At 41.8% G+C, this 22071-nt stretch overlaps 1 protein-coding gene across 1 annotated transcript in view; it reads right to left on the bottom strand.

Annotated features, from left to right (window-relative positions):
* Positions 1-9920: 9920 nt before the first annotated feature.
* Positions 9921-22071, bottom strand: part of ASTN1 (astrotactin 1) — a 325689-nt gene continuing 313538 nt past the window's right edge. The window contains exons 21-23 of the mRNA XM_032226803.1: positions 20945-21045; positions 15078-15261; positions 9921-10344 (exon numbers count right to left, since the gene is read on the bottom strand). Of these exons, the coding sequence (XP_032082694.1) occupies positions 10110-10344; positions 15078-15261; positions 20945-21045 (520 nt within the window). The 3' untranslated portion in view covers positions 9921-10109. The remainder of the gene's footprint in view (positions 10345-15077; positions 15262-20944; positions 21046-22071) is intronic.

The following is a 22071-nucleotide window of genomic DNA, read 5'->3' as shown; positions in this document are numbered from 1 at the left end:
GGTTTATTTTTTATTCACCTTTTTTTTCTCGTGTTTCGTCTTGCACTCCCTTCCCATTAATTGTAAGCCGCCCTGAGTCCCCTCAGGGAAAAGGGCGGCCTATAAATGTCAAATAAATGACTAAAAAAAAATGACTAAATAATCTAATCTTGCTAGTTATATTTCTGAAAGCATCACATTGGAAACATATTTATGTATTCCTATGTAGTCAGGTTCACCATTCTAGAGTCTTCACCAAAGCTGAAAGATATCTGTACCTGATTCCCATAATGGCAATCTGTGCAGGCATTTAATGCCCTTGCATTGGCATCGTCCCAATGTTCTAGAGCTTAGACGTTCTTTGATCCTAGGAGTGTTCTCTTCTGTGTAAAGACATTCTCACTGTTTATCACAGTCCCTTCAGCTCACCCCCCACGGCAGTTCTCATAACATTGCCGAGGAAAAAAGTAGCTTGATCAGAGAAGCTGTATGTTCTGAAGGACTGTACACTGAGCTGTGAAAAATAATATCTCCAAAAACTTATTACAAGGTGTGTGTCTGGAGAGCTGCTGATAGCCCGCTGAGAAGGAAGAGCTGATTGCTTTCTCCTGAGCATGCAGAAATTACAAAATATAAAGCAGTTTGCTTTCAAGGAGGCAGCTCACAGAGTTTGAACTAACAGAAGTTTGGCAGGGGAGTTGAAGGGAAAGTTCTTCAACCATTTCCCCCCCTTATATCAGTAGCTGGTATTGGCTAAGATAAAAACCTGTGAAATACAACAAGAATGAAGAGAAGCCTTCTTTGGTGCTATAACAAGAAAAGGTGAAGATGAATGGAGAAGAATCTGAAATTGTAATGTTTCCTGCCTGAAAACCTGACATATCTTTGCAGCAAATGCTAAATTATAGCAGTTTTTAAGAAAGTGTTCAAGGATGAAGCAGCAAGGGACCATTGCTGTTGATAAGCTTAAAGCTTATAAGGTTAAGGGAGGCCCTGGACAGTTGAAGACAGACAAATAGAGGATCAAGCTCAACGCATGACAGTAAGATCCAGAAGCAAGAGATGTAGAAGATACTAGATAACCCATGCCCTGTTGGGTCATTGTTTCAGAGATATTTACTTTCCTAAACAAAGAAACAGAATGACCATCCATGGGCATAAAACAGTACAAACAGAAGAAACTTACAGATTCTGCTGGCTTCTCCTTTTCAGTTTCCTTGTAGGAAGTTGACTGGAAGTATCAGAAATCCTTCCTTCCTTCCCTTCCCTTTCCCCCTGCCCTCCTTTCCTGTTTTTTTGAACAATTCCAACAATCTCACATTGAATGCCATTATTATGGTGTATGCCCATTTTCAATTCTATACTGGATCCATGAAGTAAATGTGAATACATTTGACTTGCTGGTTGCGGCCTGGCATTCAATGTGTGATGTAATGATGGTTTTGCCCTTGAATAATCACAGGAGGATTCCATCCATTCCTCAATGGTAAGGAGCTCCTTGGCACCCAAAGGGCATCATTTGGAAGAAGTCATTTTATTGTCTGATGTTCTTTCTGAACTAATTTGATTGATTGATTGATTGATTGATTGATTGCATTTCTATGCCGCCCTACTCCCAGAGGGACTCAGGGCGGCTCACAAACCAAAATAAGGGGGGGGGAATACAAACAAGAGGGAAAACAACGGACAAACAACTACAACAATTTAAAAACACTCAACAACAACACAATTTGAGTGGGGCCGGGGAACTCGTCAGCCCCAGGCCTGTCGGAACAGCCAGGTTTTAAGGGCTTTGCGGAAAGCCTGAAGGGTGGTGATGGTCCGAATCTCCACGGGGAGCTTGTAATAGGTTCTTCACTGATATATAAACTGAGGCAGTCATTGGGTAGAAGTTGCAAATTGCCTATCCTGACCTTTCATTCAGCAGAAATGGGCAGTTCTCACCTCAGAATTTAGAATCCCTGTCAGTTCTACACTGAGTTGTAGGAAGCTATCAGAGGCAGTTTAAAAATAGGATCATCTGACCTCTTGAGGGCTTGGGCAGCACTGATTTTTCTGAACTCTGTTGGCCAAAGGAAGGGCCAATCTACATTCAGAATATTGTCGTTTTAACCATTTCATTGCATCCGACCTTTGGTGACTTTATAGGCAAGCGTTCTCCATGCTACCTTGCCAAGACAGCTTCTTTCAATTGTTGGATGTTCAGCCTTGTCACAGATCTGATGTTATCAAGCCAGCGTGTTCTTTTCTTGCTGCTTCTTTTTATTCTACGAATTATTCCTAGCATTATTGCTTTCTCCAATGAATTTACACACATGACATGGCCGAAGTAAATCAGACGTTCAGAATAGGCGTGACCCGACAAAAGCGCGAACATCATAAGCGCGCCGACAAAACCGGGGCGCTAAAACCGCGATGTCAAAAGCGCGCCGACAACAGCGCACCGACAGAAGCGCGATTTAAGTTAAGGTAAGGTTTAGGGTTAGGTTTAGGGTTAGGGTTAGGTTTAGGGTTAGGTTACAGTGCGCTTCTGTTGGTGCGCTGTTGTCGGCGCGCTTCAGGGCTCATTCGTCGCGCGGTTTTGTCGGCGCGGTTTTGTCACCGCGGTTTAGTCAGGCGCACTTTTGTTGTTCGCGCATTTGTGGTGGAACCCAGAATAGGAAGCAGTGAAAATGAAACAGAATGGGCAAAAGCTAAGGTATAGTGGCTAATGTATTTGGCTGATACCAGAAATATCCAGTTTATACTCCATCTGTAGCCACAAGAGGAGGATGGAGCACTATGTATGTGCTTTGAGTACTTGAACAAAGAATGTGCATGTTTGTGTGCCAGAGAAAGAGAACATAAAGCAATAAAAGTTCCAAGACTTTTCTTCATGCACCTTTGTTCTTTGTTGTTGCTTCTTTAAAAGCCACATTATGACTCAATTGTTTGTTGCTGAGTGGGGAGGGAGTAAGGTAGGGGGAAAATGCTACTGGTTCGGACCACTTTGTCTGAACTGGTAGTAAAAAAATGCTACCAGTTTGAGCCAACCAGTATTTCCGATGATCAGCTATGACGCACAATTTATATTAACTAGCAAGCAGGATTTCCTGCTTTCCAGCTAATCTAAATTGTGTGGCACCGTGGCACGACAAAACCGCAAAGCCCTTATCCGTGGAGATATAAGCGTGTCGCTAAAGCTGCGACGTCATCACCGCCGCAACAACAGAAGGGCACTTTAAAATGGCGCCGCGGCAGAAAGCCGATTTCAATTAAGGTAAGGGTTAGGATTAGGTTTAGAGGTTTGTTTTAGGGTTTGTTTTAGGGTTAGGTTTAGGGTTAGGTTTATGGTACTGAGTGCTTGGGAATGCGCGGATTTGCCCTCCGCGATTATGTCATCGCGGTAGGGTCGCGTTTTTCCTTAGCGCTTCGAACGGCGCTAATTAGTCTTCGCGCTTATGTCTCTGCGGATAAGGGCTTCGTGGATTTGTGGTGGAACCGTGTGGCACAGCGGGTCCTCCCCCTTGCTGTTCTACTTACCTTTGTAGGTGCGTTTCATAGCCCACCCTTCTGGATGTCATCACATCAGCTTTTGATGCTCTGTACGTGTTCAATCTACAAGTATTAAAGGACTCGAAGCAAAACAAAAAAGCAAGTTTTTGAGACTTACTAATATATGTTTTTCTCTTTCTGTTGCTAGATAGAAGTATACTGTAAATGATACTCCGAAAAATAATTATAATAATGCCAACTAGATTTTGAAAATGTCAGGGAGATGGATATGCCTTATTACAACAAGAGGGCAGCATCAATTTCAGAGAGAAACTCACAGCCCTGGGGCCAGATGGTGTTCTCATCTGTCCACCCAGTCCATGGAAGAGACAGGAATAGCACACAAAGTGCTATGCAAATTATATTGATAGAAGAGACTTGGTGGTTTGAATGATCAGAATAGCAATAGCAGTTAGACTTATATACCGCTTCATAGGGCTTTCAGCCCTCTCTAAGCAGTTTACACAGTCACCATATCACCCCCACAGTCTGGGTCCTCATTTCACCCACCTCGGAAGGATAGAAGGCTGAATCAACCTTGAGCCGGTGAGATTAGAACCGCTGAACTGCAGATAACAGTCAGCTGAAGTGGCCTGCAGTACTGCACCCTAACCACTGCGCCACCTCAGATGGGGGAATTACTGGCAACAGATGGGTAGCACCTCGGGTTAAAGACTGTATTTGGCCAAAGCAGGGCGAGATGGAGTGGAGGCCAATTTAAACTGGATCTAGTAAGGAATGGAAATGGAAATTCTGAAGGATCTCAAATAAACACTTGTGTGCTGAAGAAAATGAGACTGTTGCTAAAATGGAGCTTCTTAAACCACTCCAAAAAGTAATAATAATAATAACAACCCAGAAAATACATTGGTTCATTAAGAACAAAGTCTTCATTGTCTATATAATGATCCTCAGAGTTCAGGAAATAAGATGTACTTGACATCAGTACAGAATGGAAAATAAGTATAACAGATATGATTCCACTGCCTGAAATGTAATAGTTAAGGGTATTATTTGTTCAAAAGGAACAGAAGCAAGGGAAAGGGAGAAAATTGCACTATGGCTTAAAACTATCTAATCATGCTTAGAAAATGAAGATTAATTAACTTTGCAATGCTGCAATGCATTCAGCATTAAAGTCACTTTAGGAACAAATAAAAGCAGCGTGGTGGTGCCTCCAATTAAAGAGGCAATGCAGATGCTTTCCAAAATGTATTTCAAGAGGTATAGTAATTTAAACACTGACGATTGTTACAATTCAGTCTGTGTCAAGCAGGATCTTTTCAGACATTTTCTGACATTTAGATAAGAAATTTATCTTTTAGAGGACTAAAAGAGATCAGTTATCCTTGATTTGATGCTAATCAATAGGGAAGATGTGAGAAGGTGAAATAACAATAACTTTGGAGGAAAGTGACCAAAATTCTTGATTTTGAGGGAAGCCAGATTTAAGCACAAACATTTAACTCAGAGTTTGAAAAAGTAGATTTCAGTAATGCTGGCGTATAGTATACCATTGAAAAATCAGGGTAATATAATTCAGCTCAAAATGTTTTAGAAGTGGAGAATTATTTCAAACTGCTGAATGCACCTTTGTTCCTAATAAATGATCTGTATAAAAATGTGAAGATGTGTGTCTGCAAACTGAGATGAGGTTGCAGAGTTTGAAAGCAAAAATAACGATAATTTTGGGAGGGTATGGAGATGACATCAATTGAGGTTAAAAATAAACAGACGTTGTAATTCCTCAATCTCACAAATTACTAACAGTGCCATTTAATATTCAGTTAGATGTTCAGTTCATCTGAATTTTACAGGGTGTAACAATGACTGTTTTGAAATCTTTTTAAGAATAACAATAACACTGCTGTTTCAAAACACGTCTGCCAACTGCAATCTTTACAGAAGAGTAGCAAAACCTTTTGAGTTAGAATTCAAGCATCAAAAAAGTGAGAATCATACTGGATTTGGGGAAGGCATGAAATTGATCATATTAACCGCACAACAAGGAAAAGATAACTAGGCTAATACACAGTATAAAATCTTGAAAGGATAATAGGAAAAGTTCAATTTGATTCCATTCTTTCATCCTAAAATAATAAAAATATAGCCAAATGAAGGGCTTTTAAAACTGGCTCAATAACAAAACAATCCTATGAACTTCTACAATTGTAGGTCAGTATCCTAAAAGTCGTCTTTTATTTCACAACACAGTAAATATAAGTACATTAATAGTTGGAACAAAAATCTTCTTGTCCAAAAGTTTCAAGAATCAGGAAGATTCCTGAAATTCTCTTAAGATACTCAATGAGTTTAGGTAGCTTTTTGCTTTCTTCTTTTATACATGGTCCATGGCCCAAGTTAAGGTATATGATTCCAATGAATAGTACCATATCCAGGTTACTAAAGCTCACATCTGTTAATTGGAAAAATATAGTTTGAGATATCAGTGGTCATTTCTTAGTCTTTTTTCCTCAGGCAGAGAGAAGGCAAAGTTAGATCAAGGATCCCTTGTTCATAGGATGATTGAGCATAATTGCTTTGACTTGGAGCAATCTGAAGCAAGTTGCACTATTAAAAAACAAAGAACAAAACTATCACCCAGGGTACAATGAAGCAAAACTGTGAAAGAACATGACTGATTTTTTTGTTTTAGTTAAAAATACTGTCAGATTCTTATTAAATAAAACGCAGATCTTTTTAAGGATATTCTGACTTCAACATTGTTGTGCGTTACAAATCTAATGGTGCCTGCAACAAGTGAGTGTGTTTTTGCATCTATGTGTGCAAAGTATGTATAAAAATGAGGGTAATATTCCACTAATTCAAACATAAATTCTGCATGTAGAAATGAAGAATTTTGCAGCAAGGAAACCCTAAACTGAGATGTGAGACAAATTAAGAGGAAACTGTTCTTCAACATAGCCAAATGGCTATAGCATTTTTGGGAGTCAGGATTTGGAAGGTAAATGGGGGGGGGGGGGAACCACTAGCAAAAAGAACAGTACAAGACATTGGAAGGAGAGAGACATTCTTCTATTTCAAGGAGTTCCACATGTGCTTGAATCAAAAAATTGGGTTGCCATGTTTAATGGTTTATTTGCTTGTTTGCTTTCCCAACTCAGTGCTCTCCAGATGCATTGAATCTTCCTGACACTAATGAAATTAAGCAGAAAGCATCTGCACCATCTAACAACACCCACCCCTTTCTCCCTCTACAATCATTAGAATGTGGTAGTCATCAGAAAGGTAGCAATTTTAAATAGGTTTCATTGACTAAGGCTTTTTTAAGGGTGTGAAAATCTCTAGTTGAAAATATTCAACAGAAATAAGCAATTTATTGTCATATTTCAGGGCATTCAGCTGGAGACCCATTACCAAAACTGTTGGCATATAAAAAGTGAATACCTTAAGGGCTAAAAACGTTTCCATTCCCCTTTGCTTATTTTTGAGCTATTTTTGAGAGTGTAATTCAAAAAGTGCATCTACCATCTTTATTAGATTGCAGGCAATCTATGTTCCATTTGCATTCAGAATGGCAGTAAATAAGGGATTATCCTGTGACAATTTCTAGTGATTAGTCTCTCAGCATTACTTTCCATAAGAGGAAACCAACATCTCCTCCTAAGCATGGATGTTGCTACCTCACTAATCCTATATTCAGAGCCAAATTAGGTAAGGAGGGCTGGGCATGCTTGAAACTGGTCATGAAGCCGTACTTTAGATCTCGTGCAAGTACAACATCTGTTTACTATTCATTAAATCATCCTGGCATTTTTAGACCTCTGCATGGGCTGGAAAAAGAAATCCCATACTTTAAGGAGTCTACTTTTAGAACTTTTCTTCATGATTGGATAGTTTTTAATGAAGAGCAACTGTGGGTAGTCACAACCATGAATGGGTGTACAGCAAGGTAGTAAGGAAGTGGTTCTCAATTTCAGCAACTTTTAAGATATTTAGCATCCTCGGAATTCTGGGAGTTGAAGTCCCCACATCTTAAAGTCCCTGAGTTTGAGGAACATTGCAATAGGGAATAATAAATGCAGCCTTTTTTTCTGCTGAAACATTGCTTCTAACTCCAGAGTCCTTTAATACACTAATTATTTTAAGGTGGCAGGCTGAACCAAGGTAGGCCTCAAGCCTGAACCAAACTAGGGTTTCATGATATTAAGCTTTAACTGTTCACATAGAAATTGCAAGGTTTGCTTTTAGGACATAGTGCGGTTAGACACGGGTTAGAAGGAAGTCTGCACATGAAATATGCTGAAGCGAAGCATCTATTTTAGCCCATATGCAGGCTTGGCTGTTAATCTGTTTGGTAGACACATATTGTTAGTTCCTCAAAATACGAGCTATGCATATCCGTTAGCTGACCCATGTATTATGACATCCTGTAGACATACTTTCTGTAACTCAAGGGCAAATCTTGAGGGGTGTTTCCAAAACTAACAGATGGCTTTAGCTGAAAGCGATAAACTATATAAGGAAGTTCCTGAATTTCACTCAATGTTCAGGCCATTTATTCTGAACCTGCGCAAATAAACTTTCCTTCTCTGAAGAGCTGGCTTCAGAGTGTCCTGTCATTTTCTACAACAATTTATCAAGGAAGACTTTTAAAATACACATTTTTTCAGACCATGTTCTGCAATATAGTCTAAGGTAGACTCTTTATATTTTAGAAGTATATTCAGATATTTGTAATGTGAAAGTATCCTTAGGATAGGCAAATATTGATGGGCAGAACATACGTATATGCACATAATTACTAAGTTTCCAAATATTTTGAAAGAAGCATTAGATTGTGATGGAATGAGAGGAAGCCAAAGCCTTTTGCAATAAAGCCGCCAATTGTTTGAGGTTCCCTCATTCCTATTGGAACTGTAACAAGCAAGAGTATGTTGCGTTTTTCAGGAGCTGAAAGCTTCCGTAATTAGAGCTCTCACCTTTGGGGGTTTCTTTTTTTACCACTGGCAAATAAAAATTGCTGAGCTGAATTTAGTCAGGCCTCATCTTATTGATTCTAGCTATGTTCCTGAAGATCATTATTACCTGGCGCAGATAAAAGATTTCTCTAGCTCAGTTTCCCTGAGAAGTTCTCGGCTCAGAATATTTGCAGAGTACGTACAAGGCAACAAGAAATCCCAGAACTGGCCAAGTAGGTTTCTAGAATAACTGGAGTTAATTCTGCTGGACACTGCCTGGCTCTAAGATTTCCTGTCATCATCTCCTTTGTGGGCATGTTCGACAAAGGCCAACTGTTTGGATGGCAGAGACACCTGTTTCAAATGACTCTTGAAGAGGTGAAAGAGACACTTGACTGTAGCAGCCAAACATAGGTGAAGCTCTTCGGCAAATCACAGACCCTCACAGCCAACTGTTTTCTGGCTCAGCAGCAGCAGCTGGAAGGAAGTTCACCATGTATTCATACATTTGGAAATTATAAATCTAAATATATATCCTGGTAACTAAATGCTGAGTGTACAGAAAGTGACCGAAGCTGCATACTCCAGATGGCAAAGCCTTGTTCCAAATGTAGCAACCCTATTAGATGAACTGCGTCTTAATTTCTTCTCTTTCTACCTCTACAAACATGGATGCGCTTTTCTTCCCACTTAATGTTATTACACTATTTGCAATCAAGTCTTAATAACGGCTGGTGTAGACTGAATGGGTTGAGATACTCTTAAATTTTATTTTAAATTTACATCTAATAGCTCCCAATATAAATGATTTGGTTCCCCTATCAAACAACTTCAACTTCTGCACTTTCTTTTATTTGCATTTCCTAATGGCAAAATTGAGTTTTGATGCTACGGTTTTAGTATTTGTTTTGTCTGAAGCATTTGAAGCTATGGAAGCCCCTAAATTAGATTGTGGTCTTGGCCATTTGGCATCTTTGAAATCTTTCATTAAATTGTAACGTGTCTCAGTGATGCATACCCAAATGGGAACTGCAAGAAGAGATGCTCTGGCTAACCTAGGAAGAAATTCAAAAGTGCAATAACAAAGGAATGACGGCTATAAAAGGAAATGAGGCAGACATCACGTAAAGGAACTTTCCCGTGGAAGATATTTAGTTAATTCATTCTATGTATTTTATCCTTTCCTTTAAACATGCTTGCGTTCTTCTTCCTGTTGCTGATTGTTTAGAATTTTGTAGGCTTTGGTTATTCTGTTCTATTCCATGTGCATCTGTGTGTGTGTGTCCTTGTAACAGTGGTGTTACTTCTGTGGAACAGGCTGCTGTTCTAGGAATGGTTTTTTTGGTGGATCACACACATGCAGTAATATCTCCCCACACAAAACTAAGGAATACCTTGACAAAATGAACAGAGCAATTCCCTCATTCCAAAGATAGCATCTCCCATAACCACACTAGGCATCACTTCACTTGGAAACATGGGAAAAGCTTCGTACCATGTGAAATCAACTAAGTCAACAGAAACAACATTCTCTCGCTCTCTAAGCAGCACTACCATTAGAGATCTATCTGGTGTGTTGAATATCCATGTAAAAACCCCCAACAACCTGCTTCTATAAACTCCCTGTCTTCCCAATTCTGAGGAAGTTCTTTTGATGTCTTTCTGCGAGCCTGCTCAGTTGTCTTTGTCTCCATAGTCATTGTAAAGAACACTCAGCATCTGCTCCTCGCATGTTTTCTTCAGGTCACGGCTCAGCTCCAGCCAATTGAATCCATATGGCTTGATCTCACTGTAGCGGCAGGACAGGAATCTGAGCGTGGTGCGCTGAAGACTGATTTTGGGCTCTTGTAAAAGGCTGTGGCACCAGCCACTTAGATCCCCAAGCTGGGAAAGGATAAGACCAGCTTTTCTGCAGAAAGAAACAACGGAAGGGTAGTGGGTTTGCATATAGCATGGCGGACAGCAATAAATTATAATGAGAATCATGCATACGAAATGAGGCACCCCAAGATCTCACAGGGTCGGCCTCCTCCGGGTTCCGTTCAGCAGCCAATGCCATCTGGCTACTACCCGGGGGAGGGCCTTCTCTGTAGCAGCTCCAGCCCTTTGGAATGAACTCCCCGCGGAGATCCGGACCCTCACCTCTCTCCAGGCCTTCCGGAAAGCCATCAAAACCTGGCTGTGCCGGCAGGCCTGGGGTTGATGAGTTCCCCTCCCCTCTCGACTGGTATGGCTGTGTGATTTTCGTGTATTTTAATTATGTGTTCTGTGTTTATGTCCCCTTTCCCCCCTGAGTTGTTCGCCGCCCTGAGTCCCTCCTGGATAAGGGCGGCATACAAATAAACCAAATACAATACAATACAATACTTCTTTCTTGAACTCTGGCTCTTCATCAATATTTATGCAAAAGCTGCACTGAACTACACAAAGGTGCTAGAAGGTAGGCAAGATAGACAGATAATCATCTAGTGGTTGATAGTGAGACCATAGATTGGTAAAAGGGGCAGAGCACCCAGGGAGTGACCAGGGGGTCTTTTGCCCAGGTTCGCCTGGTGCACCAGTTGTGGCCCTACTTCGACCGGGAGGCACTTCGAATGGTCACTCATGCCCTCGTCACCTCTAGGCTCGATTACTGTAATGTGCTTTACATGGGGCTGCCCTTGAAAAGTGTTCGGAGACTACAGTTAGTCCAGAACACAGCTGCGCAAGCGATTTTGGGTGTACCTAGATACACCCATATTACACCTATCCTCCGCGAGCTGCACTGGCTTCCGATCGGTCTCCGCACACACTTCAAGGTGCTGGTCATCACCTTTAAAACCCTACATGGCCTAGGATCTGGATATCTGGGAGACCACCTCCTGCCACATACCTCCCAACGGCCAATAAGAACTCACAGACTGGGCCTTCTCCGGGTGCCATCGACCGGACAATGCCGGCTGGCGGCTCCTCGGAGGAGGGCCTTCTCTGTGGCTGCTCTGACCCTGTGGAACGACTTACCCGTAGAGATCCGGACCCTCCCCACTCTCTCGGCCTTCCGAAAAGCCACTAAAACCTGGCTATTCCGGCAGGCCTGGGGCTGTTGAGTGCATGAATGAGGTCCAGCCCCACCCAGATTGAGTGTATGGTGTGTTGTTTTAAATTGTTTCTTTTTAAATTGTTTCTTTATTTTAACTTCTTATATTAACTTGTTTCTGTAAGCCGCCCGGAGTCCTATGGGATTGGGCGGCATATAAATTTATTAAAAGTTAAAGTTAAAAGTTAAAGAGTGAAGTACTGCCCCGAAATATATTTTGTGGGATAGCTAAGGGCAGCTTTTCCTGTACTTGGTGATATCAGTCAGGAAAAGGAATTTCTGATGAGAAGATAGCCAATGAATTTTACGGGGTTGCATACTAGAGCTGCAAGAAGAGTGGCATAGCATAGCACATTTCAGAGGCACATCCAGGGGCAGCATGATTTATGCCAATATTGTTCCCTCCCAATTCTGGAGAAAGCATAACAAATTGGCTATGTGCATGAACCGTATATGTAGAGCTCTTTGCTCCATTTGAATTTAAAATAAGGGTGGAGATCAATTTCCATCTGAAACAAAATCTAATTTATCCTAGATTGTTGGAAGAGTAACAGACAGGGAAATTCCACAACAATCACCTTTTTTTTTTTTTTTTTTTGCAAAGAATGACGAGAAGAGATATACAATTTCAGATCCTTATCTGCTCACTAAGTTGGACCCGGAGAGAATTTAATTCTGTTTGAGGTTTTATTTTCTGCAACATAAACACTGAGTTCTTTTGTGTCACAACAATTCAATTAACTGAAGCAATACAAAAACCTGTGAACATGGTTGATCAAAGGCAAAAGTATAATGGGTAACTCTCTTATGAACGTGATTTCCTCTTGCAGCAATTTGGGGTGGGAGGGAATGTTTGTCTCCAGCTGGAGGAGACATGCATTAGTATGAAAGAGAAAAAAAATATGTAAGAAGTGGAGCAATGATCCACCCTCCTGGTTAAGCAAGAATTTGCAAATAATAGAACTTGGCATTCACATCACCTGCCTAGAAGTAGAGGCTCCATCACCTGATTTCTTTCGCGCTCTACATGGGGCTGCCCCTGAAAAGTGTTCAGAGACTACAACTGGTCCAAAATGCAGCCGCGCGAGCGATATCGGGTGTACTGAGATACACCCATGTTACACCTATCCTCCGCGAGCTGCACTGGCTCCCTATCGGTCTCCGAACGCGCTTCAAGGTGCTGGTTATCACCTTTAAAGCCCTACATGGCCTAGGACCCGGATATCTGCGAGACCGTCTTCTGCCACATACCTCCCAACGGCCGATAAGATCACACAGGATGGGCCTCCTCCGGGTGCTGTCAACCAGACAATGCCGTCTGGCGACTCCTCGGGGGAGGGCCTTCTCTGTAGTTGCTTCGACCCTATGGAACGGTCTACCCCCAGAGATCCGGACCCTTCCCACTCTCTCGGCCTTCCGAAAGGCTACTAAGACCTGGCTATTCCGGCAGGCCTGGGGCTGTTGACCTCATGAATGAGGGCCAGCCCCGCCTAGATTGAGTGCACGATGTGTTTTTTTTAATCTGCTTTTCTCCTCTATTTTTAATTTTTATCCTTTTTAGAGTTGTATTTCTGTAAGCCCCCGGAGTCCTTCGGGATTGGGCAGCATATAAATTCATTAAATTTGAATTTGAATTTCTAAATTTTATTATGATTCTTTAGACACTGTGAGAGCTGGAAAATAATTCCTTTTGAATGGTCCTAGTTGCTCTCCGTGTCATGACCATTTGACTCATAGTTAGGCAGCCTGAGGTGGTTCCACCACAATACCGTGAAGCCCTTATCCGCGGAGACATAAGCGTGAGTGCTAATCCGCGCCGTCCGAATCGCTAAAGCAAATGCGACCTTACCGCACTGACATAAGGGCGGAGGGCAAATCCGCGCCTTCCGAAGCACTCAGCCTAACCTAACCCTAAACCTAACCCTAAACCTAACCCTAAACCTAACCCTAACCCTAAAGCAAACCCCTAAACCTAATCCTAACCCTTACCTTAATTTAAATCGGCTTTCTGCCGCCGCACTGTTTTAAAGCGCCCTTCTGTCGCCGCGCTGTTGTCACGGCAGTGATGACGCGCGGTGATGACGTCGCGGCTTTAGCGATGCGGTTTTATCACCGCTATTTTGACGAGCACGGTTTTGTCGTGTCACGGCCTGAGGTCATAGGGCTGCTGGGGACCATACCCCTGCAGCATCTTGGCAATGTTATGGAAATGGTGTCCACATTTCTGTAATGCTCTGAGTGAGCCAAGTCTCATTAGAGTGGCACATGAGGCCAACATAAATCTGAATGCATCAACTTTGACAATAGTGTAACTACTGTGTTGGTTATTACCTTTAAAGGCCTACATGGCTTAGGGCCAGCATACCTGCGAGACCGCCTACTGCCACATACCTCCCAACGGCTGGTGAGATCCCACAGGGTGGGCCTCCTTCAGATGCCGTCAGCCAGACAATGTCGGCTGGCGGCTCCCCAGAAGAGAGCCTTCTCTGTGGCTGTCCTGACCCTTTGGAATGAGCTACCCCCACAAATCCGGACCTTACCCACTCTCATGGCCTTCAGAAAAGCGGTTAAAACCTGGCTATTCCGGCAGGCCTGGGGCTGTTGACCTCAGTGTTGAGGTCCAGCTCCGATTCAGAATGAATGTATGTGTGGTGATTTTAAACCTGTTTTTTTAATTTTTACCATTTCTTTTCTCTTTTTGCTGTAAGCCGCCCGGAGTCCTTTGGGATTGGGCGGCCTATAAATCGTATTATTTCATTCATTTCATTTCATTTTATTTGTCTTGTATGCCGCCCACTCCCGGAGGACTCCGGGCGGCTCACAACAGACAAGGGAAAGGGGATAAATAGACAAGACAACACTTTAAAAAAGGTGCAACATTCACAATTTCCGTGGGGCTGGGTGTGTCACAAGCCCCCCGGCCTGCTGGAGCAGCCAGGACTTTTTGCCTTGCGGAAGGCCAGGAGGGTAGTAAGGGGAGGTCATTCCAGAGGGCTGGAGCTGCAACAGAGAAGGCTCTCCCCCGGGGAGTCGCCAGCCGACATTGGCTGGCAGATGGAATCCGGAGGAGACCTAACCTGTGAGATCTTATCGGTCTGAGGGAGGTAATCGGCAGGAGGCGGTCTCTCAGGTACCCATGTCCGATGCCATGTAGGGCTATTATTTATTTATTTATTAATTAATAAATAAATAATACTTTTTCAAGACTTTTAACTAATTTTAATTTTTTGCCTCCTCTTAATTTATTTTTTTAAGTTTTATAGACAGTATATTGCTTTATATATAGCAATAGCAATAGCAGTTAGACTTATATACCGCTTCATAGGGCTTTCAGCCCTCTCTAAGCGGTTTACAGAGTCAGCATATTGCCCCCAACAACAGTCCGGGTCCTCATATCAATATTTTATTGTACACCACCCAAATCCTTCTTTGAGGAAGATGGATATTACAGAAATGTGAAAAACAATCAAACGAATAAATAAGATTACAATAGCAATTTCAGAAATATGAGAAAGGAAGGAAAGGAAAGGAAGGGGAGGGGAGGGAGGGAGGAAGATGCATCTTACCGAGGTCCCAGTTCATCCTCACAGCGCCAAGTGAACTCCCCAAAGCTTTCATAGTGCTGATTGTAGTGATAGAGGACACGATGTAGACTTGGGGAGCCCAAATCCAGCAAGGTATTATAAGCTGTTTGTTGCTCTTTTCCACTCGTGTAGCCATTAAAGAGGTTGTAGATCTTATCAGCTATTTCTGGATTGGGGGGGGGGGGAAGAATGGATAAATTATGGCTGTATAAGGCTTCTGTACATGGTTCTGGTTAATAAATGATAAGCTTTCTCTAACACCTTTGAATGAGACTAGTCACTTTGTCTATTCATGCAAGGTGAAGAGAGAACCTTCACCTTGATTAGTTACATTGGGTTTATTAGCTGCATTACAACCCAATTTAATAACTTAATGAACCAATATAAATAGCGGTAAGCTGAACATTAGATGAACTTTCAAACTTCTCTCAGCCAAACTAGGAGAAATATTTTTTTTTCAGGGTACAATGGATGAATAATCAGTTTTCAGCCTACATGCTCACAAGGCACCTGCTTCATCAAAACATTTTGGGTGCTAATATATCCAATTGCTGATCCTAAGGTTCAGAGAGGAGACTTCTAGAGTTGCACTGAGATAAAATTAAGAGATAGCAATAGCAATAGTTAGACTTATATACCGCTTCATAGGGCTTTCAGCCCTCTCTAAGTGGTTTACAGAGTCAGCATATTGCCCCCAACAACAATCCGGGTCCTCATTTTACCCACCTCGGAAGGATAGAAGGTTGAGTCAACCCTGAGCCGGTGAGATTTGAACAGCCAAACTGCAGAACTGCAGTCAGCTGAAGTAGCCTGCAGTGCTGCATTTAACCACTGCGCCACCTTGGCTCTTGACAGAATCACAGAATTAAAAAAATATGTGACAGGCTGGGACTAAATGGTCACTGAGAAGGGAAATACAGGTCTGACCAGTAGCACATCAACATGCAGAACTCTACAAGAAAATAGCTCATAATTGGAAAAGGACAACAAAGAAAATCTTAGACCAATTATTTATTCAGATGTCCTGGCTTCACCATGTTCGTGTCAGGGATCGTATGATCTTTGACATTACAGACAAACGTGTGAAAAGGATCATGTGTCTTCCACGGAAGAGATCTGAAGTTCTTTCCGGCACTTTCAAGTGTCCAAACCCCATCTTGTGGTTGAGACAAGACTTTTCAAAACTGTTCAGGAAGTAGTCAAGCTCTTCAACCTTCCCAAATTCTGGAACTTATACCATTCATAGGAAATGCTGGGCATTTGGAATTGATTGAAACAAAACATACTCTGCTCTTCAACTTGAAAAGCAAGTAACTTGTCCTCACATTTTTTCCGTGAACCGTCAAAACCACGCTCGATTAAACCGTGTCGCTGACATTATCAACAGGGTGACAACAGCCAGCACGGAGAAAGAAGGGTGCTTTAAATAGCGCTTTGAAAGCAAGCCGATTCAACTTAAGGTAAGGGTTAGCTTTAGGGTTCGCTTTAGGGTTCGCTTTAGGGTTAGGGTTAGGTTAAGGGTTAGGGTTAGGGTTAGGTTTAGGGTTAGGATTAGGTTTAGGGTTAGGTTAAGGGTTAGGTTTAGGGTTAGGTTAAGGGTTAGGTTTAGGTTTAGGATTAGGTTTAGAGGGGTTAGGTTTAGGTTTAGAGGGGTTAGGTTTAGGTTTAGGGGTTAATTTTAGGTTTAGGGTTTATAGCGTGCTTCTGTCTCCGCGCTGTTGTCGCCCTGTTGATGACGTCAGCTACGCGGTTTAGTCGGACACAGTTTAGTCGAGCGCGGTTTTGTGGTGGAACCCATTTTTTCATCTTTCCACCTACTTCCTCTCACACACTGAGATACAGGGATGGTGCCACATAAGGGGATCTTTTTTGAAAAAGTCAACAGCAACCACTAAGCAGCTCTACTGAGAAGGAAGGCAGTCTAAGGTGGGTAAACTCAAGCTTTTGAGAGAGTTGATTTCAGACTTCTACGTTTCCCAGACTGCTTTGAATGGTGAAAGACTGAAAGGAAAAAGCAAGAGGCATTCCAACTAGCTAAACTGACATTTATTCCACTATATAACAAAAGAGTCAACCAAAGGTCTATAATGATGCTTTGGCATTATTCAGCAACCTGTAAAAAATAACACTTCCTGTGGAAATAGAAAGTGTCAGCCTCTGTTTTGCTGCTTGCTTTTCGGCTGCCATTGAAACGGGGAGGGAGGGCAGGCATGGTATTTGGGTGAGGGAAATAATCTGTACAGGAGTTGTTACTCCTGTAAATTGGGAGTTGTTAATTGGGAGTTGTTCTCACCATCTTCTGCGCATGTGGCAAGGAGGGGAGTTTCCCGCCAAGGCCAACTGTCCGGCATACCAACCTGATGATGATTTTTGAAGATGTCTCCCACCTGACAGCTATGGAGATATTGGATTTGACTATGGGCTGGGGTTACCAAGTGGAGGGGAGTGGGTCATGTATTGATATCTCATGCTTGCGCGCGCTTTTGCTCAGATCCAGCTTTGCTTAGCTACTATTTATTTGTAACCAGTAAAAGTACTCTTAATTGTGCAAAATGGAGTTGAGTGGTTTCTTTCTTGGTTATTAAGTGAAGCAGCCCTGACAGAAAGCCTGCTCACTCTTGAGCTTAAAAATAAAGGGGAATCAGAATATTTTGAAGTCTGGAACAGATTTTATGACTGGTATAAGACAAGGTGACAAGACTGGAACAAACTGTATATATTGTGATTGGACAGAAGGATTGATAATGTATTAAGTAGGCTAATTGTTAATGGTTGAGACTAGCTGTATATAATGTGAATGTATGGTCACTTCGACTTCACAGTATTGCATTGTTTTAAATGTAAAAATAATAAAAATATATTGGAAAAAAAGATAGTAACAGCACAAAAAAGAGCAAAAGACAAGAGTAAGATAACACTAGGGAATCAAGATAACAAAAGAAGGTATTTTAAGAAATTTTTGAGGAACTACACAAATCAAATCAATGGATACTGATGGTGTCTATCTTTACATTCCTTTAAAGTATTAACATGAGCCGAGGTGGCGCAGTGGTTAAATGCAGCACTGCAGGCTACTTCAGCTGACTGCAGTTCTGCAGTTCGGCTGTTCAAATCTCACCCGCTCAGGGTTGACTCAGCCTTCCATCCTTCCGAGGTGGGTAAAATGAGGACCCGGATTGTTGTTGGGGGCAATATGCTGACTCTGTAAACCGCTTAGAGAGGGTTGAAAGCTCTATGAAGCGGTATATAAGTCTAACTGCTATTGCTATTCAAAATAAAGCTCAGGGTTAAAAGCTAGAAGATAGTGAATGTGACATCTATTTTTAAATGGAGAGGCCAAAAAATTATAAGTTGTTCTGCTTGTTAGGGATGTAACCCTAGTTTTGGCTTGGCAATGTATATAAGCCATGATTGTAACAAATGTATCTGTTACTTTAAATGTAAGAGAGGGGTAATTGGATGCTATTGCTTTAAGCAGCCATATAAGGAAGTAGGAACGAATACGGAGCTCTCCCTGATGCTCCTTGATGCTCCTGGTTCTACTGTTGTTCCTGATAGTTACTGACTGTTACTGTATGTGCTTAGTATTGGAGAGAAGACCGTGTATTGGATGGTGGCTAGTCTGTATGTTAGTTACTTGTCTAGATGGTGAATTGTGAGTTGAGCAACTGTAACTTCAACGTATTGTAAATAGACTGTGTATATACTTCAAGACTACTTATAGTCTGTTTTGGAGACTATTTATCCTACTTTTGTTACGCAAGTAAAGCTATTCTTTGTTTTACCTTCGGTGGCGGTGAGTGACTATTCAGCGGCTTATTCGTTACTAACTTCTGTTGAGCAACTCTAGTCTCCTAACAGGGATAGACTTAACACTGCTTAGTGTCTCTTCTGGGCAAATTGGTAAAGATGATAAAGGAAAAACAACTGAAGCATCAGCCAACTGAAGAAAACAGAGTGGATTCTGAAAAGGTAAACCTTGCCTCTGCAGTAAATATCGCAGTTACTGAGATAAGAGGACCTGTCATTTTCTGGATTACTAACTAGTTAAAAAAAAGAGAAATCAAAAAGTAGAAATAAATGGAAAATTCTCAGTGGAGGAAAGTAACTACGGAGGACTTCAAAGATCTATGCAGAGATTTGTGTTTTTTCAACTGATCAAGTTTGTGGATGATACCATCTGCAGAGCTTGGATACGCCTTGCCTTGCCTTCTCCTCCCCTTTCCTCTATCTTCCTTCCTCTCCTTCCCTTCTTTTTGCAAATTCCCCATCAGCTGGTTCAGCTGCTCATAGAATATGCTTATAATTTCTTATAACTTCAGTAATTCGCTGTATTAAAAACACTTGATATCAATTACCATATTGTTTGGACTATAAGACACACTGGTGTATAAGATGCACCAAGATTTCGAAGAGGTAAGTCAGAAAAAAAATTATATAATTTCTACTTCAGTAATTCGCTGTATTAAAAACACTTGATATCAATTACTGTATTTTTTGGACTATAAGACACACCGGTGTATAAGACGCACCAAGATTTCGAAGAGGTAAGTCAGAAAAAAAAGTCCACCCCGGTCCCCAGGACCACTCTGCAGCTTCAGCAGGGCTCGGGAAGGCAAAAATGCCCCCATTTTTCACTTAAAAAGGGGCATTTTTTCCTCCCCCCAGCCCTACTGAAGCCTGCAGAGTGCTTCTGGGTATGTGTGTGGGGGAAGGCAAAAACGGCCTGTTTTTCACAAAAATGGGAAGTGGGGGCGGGGCTTCAGGAGGCCAAAAAGAGCTGTCTTCGGTGTATAAGATACACCAACATTTCCATGCTCTTTTAGGGGGGGGGGAAGGTGCGTCTTACACGGCGAAAAATATGGAAATATAAATATATTCATTTCTTCTATTCTTCTTTTAGAGCTGAAAATAAATGGGTATTCCTGCATAATATTAAAACCTTCCCATTGGAGGAAAAGAATTTCCCAAAGGAATGAAATTTCTTCCTATTCAAAGAATTCAATGTGTTCATAATTTTGTTATGTATGTAAGGCTCTATTGCCTTGGGAAATGATCAAAATCACTGCATGTCAGTAGATACAAAAGCAAACATATTCACAGAATTTTTTAAAAAAATAATTACACAAGATTCAATATAGCTCTAATATACGTAGGTGGAAGAATACGCTTGTCACCAGAAGAACAATTTTGTTTAAAATAAGCCATTATTCTTCTAAGTGAAAGCTTTTTTGTTTTTGCTTTTATGTTTCCTGTTGTGGCCCAGCAGGAGCTGTTGGAGCTGCCACCAGACTCCGACAACAAGGGGCCCTATTGGTCGGCCCGGGAGGATGTGGAAGACCCTGGACAGGGTTCCAACTCCGAGCAGGGCGCAGAGAGACTGGTTGGCCACCAGGTGGCGCCTGAGCCTTGGATCAGTGGGGAGGAGACAAGAGAGAGTGATCCAGAAACCAACAGTGAGTTGTTCCGGGATGCACGCCATCAAAGGGCTACTCGGCGTCAAGAACAACTACGTAATTACAGGAGATAATTACACTCAGCTCATGGTCATTAAGCTCCTCTCCAGACTATAAAAGAGACTGCTTGTGCCACACCCTTCTTGTAGAAGTCAACGCTTGGATTAAAAAGAAATGAACTTGGCAGGCTGGATTGCTGCCAAGGTTTCGGACTTGCTGGCAAGGTCCTTATATGTTTGTTTACTCGGCTTTCAGCCACCGAGAGTCTGGTCTTGTTATTAAAGGAAATTCCATTTTACGCTTGTCTCAGCTTTCGTTACTGGACGGAGGAGGGGGTCAGAACAGTTTCCTATTGATGGAAAGTTGTGCTTTACTTATGAATCATTAAGTTACCCTGGGCTTTGATATCATCCACGACTGGACAAGGAGTCTTTACGGTCACATCACTTGACCTTGAGCGCCTTCCGGTGTTATCCACACCCCAAAGTGTGAACCTGGAACAAGAACGGATAAGAACAGATGGATGTTATAAAGAACCAAACCGGATTGTCATCTAGTATAATCACTTTGGGAATTTGGGAATGACCTTGGGGAATGATGGAGGGCAGGGAGAAGCTACCTAGGAAACAATCAGAAAAGAAAGGCAAGAGTCCCCAGTGGCTTAATGGAGAAAAAATATATATAAAAAGGACTACCCTAATGGATCAAAGAGTTAAAAGTAGCAACGGGAATTTCTGTAATTTCAGACGTGCAAGATTCTCTTAGCCTTACAATAAAATAGATTTAGCTCATCTATTCGTGTTTCTAGTCTGGTTTACCCAGGAAGCTGACCCCCAGATTCACTTAGAATTAATGCATTTATTTGATGGTATTCAGTGGTGGGATTCAACCAGTTTTCACCTATTCGGGAGAACCGGTTGTTAACTTTCTAAGCAGTTCGGAGAACCGGTTGTTGGAAGAAATCTCATTTTGTTTTTTTCCACTTTACAGGGCTAATCCTATAAGGAGGGCAGGAAGGAAACATTCTGGTGTTGTTTCTAGCCTAATCTTTATTCCCTGCTTATAGAAACTGCCTCTCCGGTTAACTCTTCTTACATTGTAACAGCTAAGGCGAAGCGCCCATCGACATGAGTGACATTGAGTTGGCCACACCCACCCAGACACATGACCACAAAGCCCCGCCTCCCCAGAGAACAGAGAACCGGTTGTTCAATTATTTGAATCCCACCACTGATGGTATTTCACAAATATTCCTCAATATATGCAGTGTTAAGGTATTTTGCTTCCTTATATTTAATATTTAAACTTATGTTTAAAATTCCTTTCATTATGGATTGAAGGAAACTGGGGCTATCCAAACCTTGTGGATCCAAAGATTCCTCATAACTGAAAGGCAGTTAACAAGCAATTTCCAAAAGTGATCAGAAAAGGAAGCAGGCAAATTCATTGTCCTTAAAGGTGGTGACAACAGTGTGAGCAAAGATGATCTTTCCTCAATTCCCAGAACTTTAAACCCACTA

The sequence above is a fragment of the Thamnophis elegans genome, chromosome 11 (genome assembly GCF_009769535.1).
Source record: "Thamnophis elegans isolate rThaEle1 chromosome 11, rThaEle1.pri, whole genome shotgun sequence".
Classification (NCBI taxonomy): domain Eukaryota; kingdom Metazoa; phylum Chordata; class Lepidosauria; order Squamata; family Colubridae; genus Thamnophis; species Thamnophis elegans.
Note: the sequence above shows the minus strand (reverse complement) of the source record. Positions and strands in the feature narration are given on the sequence as shown.